Below are 3,065 nucleotides of genomic sequence, written 5' to 3'. Positions count from 1 at the left end.
AACATTCGTTAAACAAAGAGGGAGTGATCATTTCGAACCAAGGAACACAACTCGATTTCCCCTATTATTTGTCGAACGCATTTTTGCCAACACGGCAATTGTCAATAAATGCAGCTCAAAACTAAGCCAACTAAAATTTTTTTTTTTAAACAATTGAACACATTTACAGTATCAGCATTCATAGGGTATTGTTTAACTCAACACCATAATGCACGGTTACACATCGCACTCAATGTTACACTTAAGCAGTGGTTCCTTATGCAAGTACTCTATTGCAAAGGACATGTGCGTGATATTTGTGTAAACATCATTCCAAGCATTCTCAATAAATCAGCGAATGAAAGCCTTCCCACACTGTCGATCATTTGATTTTTGACCAGACTTGGCCATTCTGGTCAGTGTAAGTTGGTGGAGGTGGGGGCATGGAGGGTAAGAGATGAGCTCTCGTATAACTTGCCACTGATTGTATTTTTCATTAAAATGTACGTTTAATAATACATTATTACAGTAGCTTGCTAAATAACATTCGAACAGTGGAAGTTTTCCAGTTCATATGTATTGAGTCCTATGGTCGGTTTCTCTTTAAAACGAATTTTAACTTACATTTGAGACTTTTGAAAATGTTGGAAAAAGTGTACCAAAGAAAGCATTTTTACAACACATCCTCATTCCTTTCCTTAGCTGTTTGGTGCGTAAACAGTAGATCAGCACATTTGTCATCGGCACAATAAACGCACCGAACTGGAAAAGGCACCTCATGTTTCGCAGAGCGGGGGTGTTGAAATCTTTGATGAAACGAGGCGTTATGGTGGAAACAAAAACCGCGAAGAAAAAGATCGACAGCGCCAAGAAGTGTGTCAGCAAAGTGTTCAAACCGTGCTTGGTAATCTCAGTAGATCGTTTAATGCGACACTCAATAAATATATTTAAGTAGCTGTAGCTAATGAAAGCAAGTGGTAAGATAAAGAGGATCAGCATGAGTATTGTGCCGTATACATAACTAATATTGGTGTCCGATTCAGCCAACAAAATAATTCCCATGTTATCGCACAAAATTCCTTGAATTTTACGGTTATTGCCGAATTTTTGCTGCGCGGCGAGGAATGTGAGGGCCCCATAAACCGCCGAGGTGACCGTCCACATCAGCATCAGCACACCAAGCGTCTTCTTGGCTGTGATGATGGTGTGGTAGCGCAGCGGGTGACAGATGGCCACATAACGGTCAAAAGCCATGACCGATAGCGTCAGCACCTCGACGTTACAGAACACGTGAACGGAAAACATCTGCACGAAGCAAGACTCGCGCAGGATTTCGCCGTCGCCCGTCAGCAGGATTTGCAGCTGCTTGGGCACGATGCTTGTACAGCCGACGATGTCGGCCACCGCCATGTTTCCCAGGAACAAGTACATGGGCTTGTGCAGCTCGGGGCACATGAGCACCGCCACGAAGACCAGTAGGTTGGCTACAACTGTGGCGGCATAGAGCGGCAGGCAGAGGCCAAAAATGACCATCTGCAAGGAGTACGAGGCTTCGAACGTGGAGAGGTAGAACGCCGAGCTGTCGTTCTCCATTGCCGACGCTGATCAACAACTGGTGTTCGAAGAGAGGCACAGAAGGCGGGGATTTTTAAATGAAATTCATAATCAATTTATTATACTTACAGGTTGCGTATGTTGGGGCAAAGGGTGAGTACCACTACCTCTTCCAAGAGGTCTGGTCAGAGTGTAAGAGTAGAACAAATACCCTCTAGAGCAGGGGAGGGGGACGTCCGGCCCGCGGGCCGTATAAGGCCCGCAAAATCATTTGATCTGGCCCTGCCAAGGCAACCGCAGGCGGGACTCGAAATTCAATCAATCTAGGAGCAAACCCGGAAAAGCAGTTGCGAGTAGCAACATCATCAATACCAGTTCCAGCCATCACATTAGGGGCGAGTTAATTAAATGTTTGACCAAATATAACAGGCTAATTTTTTAGTTAATAATTTTGTATGGTCCGCGAATGAGGCTATAAATATCCAAATGGCCATTGGCAGAAAAAAGGTTCCCCACCCCTGCACTAGAGGCTCTCTCTCGAGGACCCGTTGCAATAAAATATTATAGTGGTGCCGATCAACGAGTGGCCTCGCCTGATTGGATATCTACTGCAAAGATGGATTGATGTGTTTTAGCATCAGAATGTAAGATTTGACGACAGCGTTTGAAATCCATTAAGCATTAGATTGATCACGGCTAATGATGATGATTGTGCTGAGTAAGAGTGTTTGTACCCTGATTGTATTGAAGTGGATTCATTCAATGTCAGCATTTTTATTCGCAGTCTCACGTATCGACTTTGTAATTCCAAATGGTTTTGTCTTGTATGTGCAAAGTATTTATTAGTGGGAGATTTCATGAACTACAAAATGAAGCGCTTATTCAAATGTGCAGATATGGAAAGTCAAGTATTGAAAATGCATTTCCAAAAGTTAAAATTTCTGACACGTTTGCTAGCATACAGTAAAGTCTCAGATTACGCGGTGGGGGTTAGGTTCTATGTATGTTAGCGCGAATTCGCATAAGTTGGGGTTCGTTTACACGAGTGTAGTAAAAAATTGTAAGAGTGGAAAGAAATGTATATAAATGTACGTAAATGTTTAATAATGTACAGTACTGTCCAGCAATGATTCACGAATCATCGGTAACATCCAGGTCAGATGGAACACATTATTTTTGACTCGTTTATTGCGCGGGCGATATAGTTACACGCCCTCAAATCCACGTGCGCTTGATGGTGGGGGTGATGTGACTCCTTGCTTCCCGCTCCGTGCGTGTAGCAATAGTCCGAGTCACAAGTGTCAGACTGCGTACTCCGAGACCGCACTGCATTTCAATAAACATTAAGAATATTTTTTAAGTAATCTGGTAAATTACACGTTAAATCAGGCGTCTTATTTTGGATGAAACTAAACATGCTTATTGTTTTAGAGACGTAATACGCACGGAATGTTATTACCACGCAAACGTACAAACGTTATTAAAACATGTTTTAGCTTAGGAGGCGTGAAAGAGTGCAGATTAAACACCCG

At 42.9% G+C, this 3,065-nt stretch overlaps 1 protein-coding gene across 1 annotated transcript; it reads right to left on the bottom strand.

The window, feature by feature from the left end:
- Positions 1-1,586, bottom strand: LOC144734439 (olfactory receptor-like protein OLF4). Its single transcript, XM_078616629.1, has one exon. The coding sequence runs from the start codon at positions 1,570-1,572 to the stop codon at positions 595-597; it is 978 nt and encodes a 325-aa protein (XP_078472755.1). The 5' UTR covers positions 1,573-1,586; the 3' UTR covers positions 1-594.
- Between the last annotated feature and the right edge of the window lie 1,479 nt (positions 1,587-3,065).

The sequence above is a fragment of the Lampetra planeri genome, chromosome 51, assembly GCF_965212315.1.
Source record: "Lampetra planeri chromosome 51, kcLamPlan1.2.h2, whole genome shotgun sequence".
NCBI classification, from domain to species: Eukaryota; Metazoa; Chordata; class Hyperoartia; order Petromyzontiformes; family Petromyzontidae; genus Lampetra; species Lampetra planeri.
This window is presented reverse-complemented; position numbering and strand designations above follow the sequence as displayed.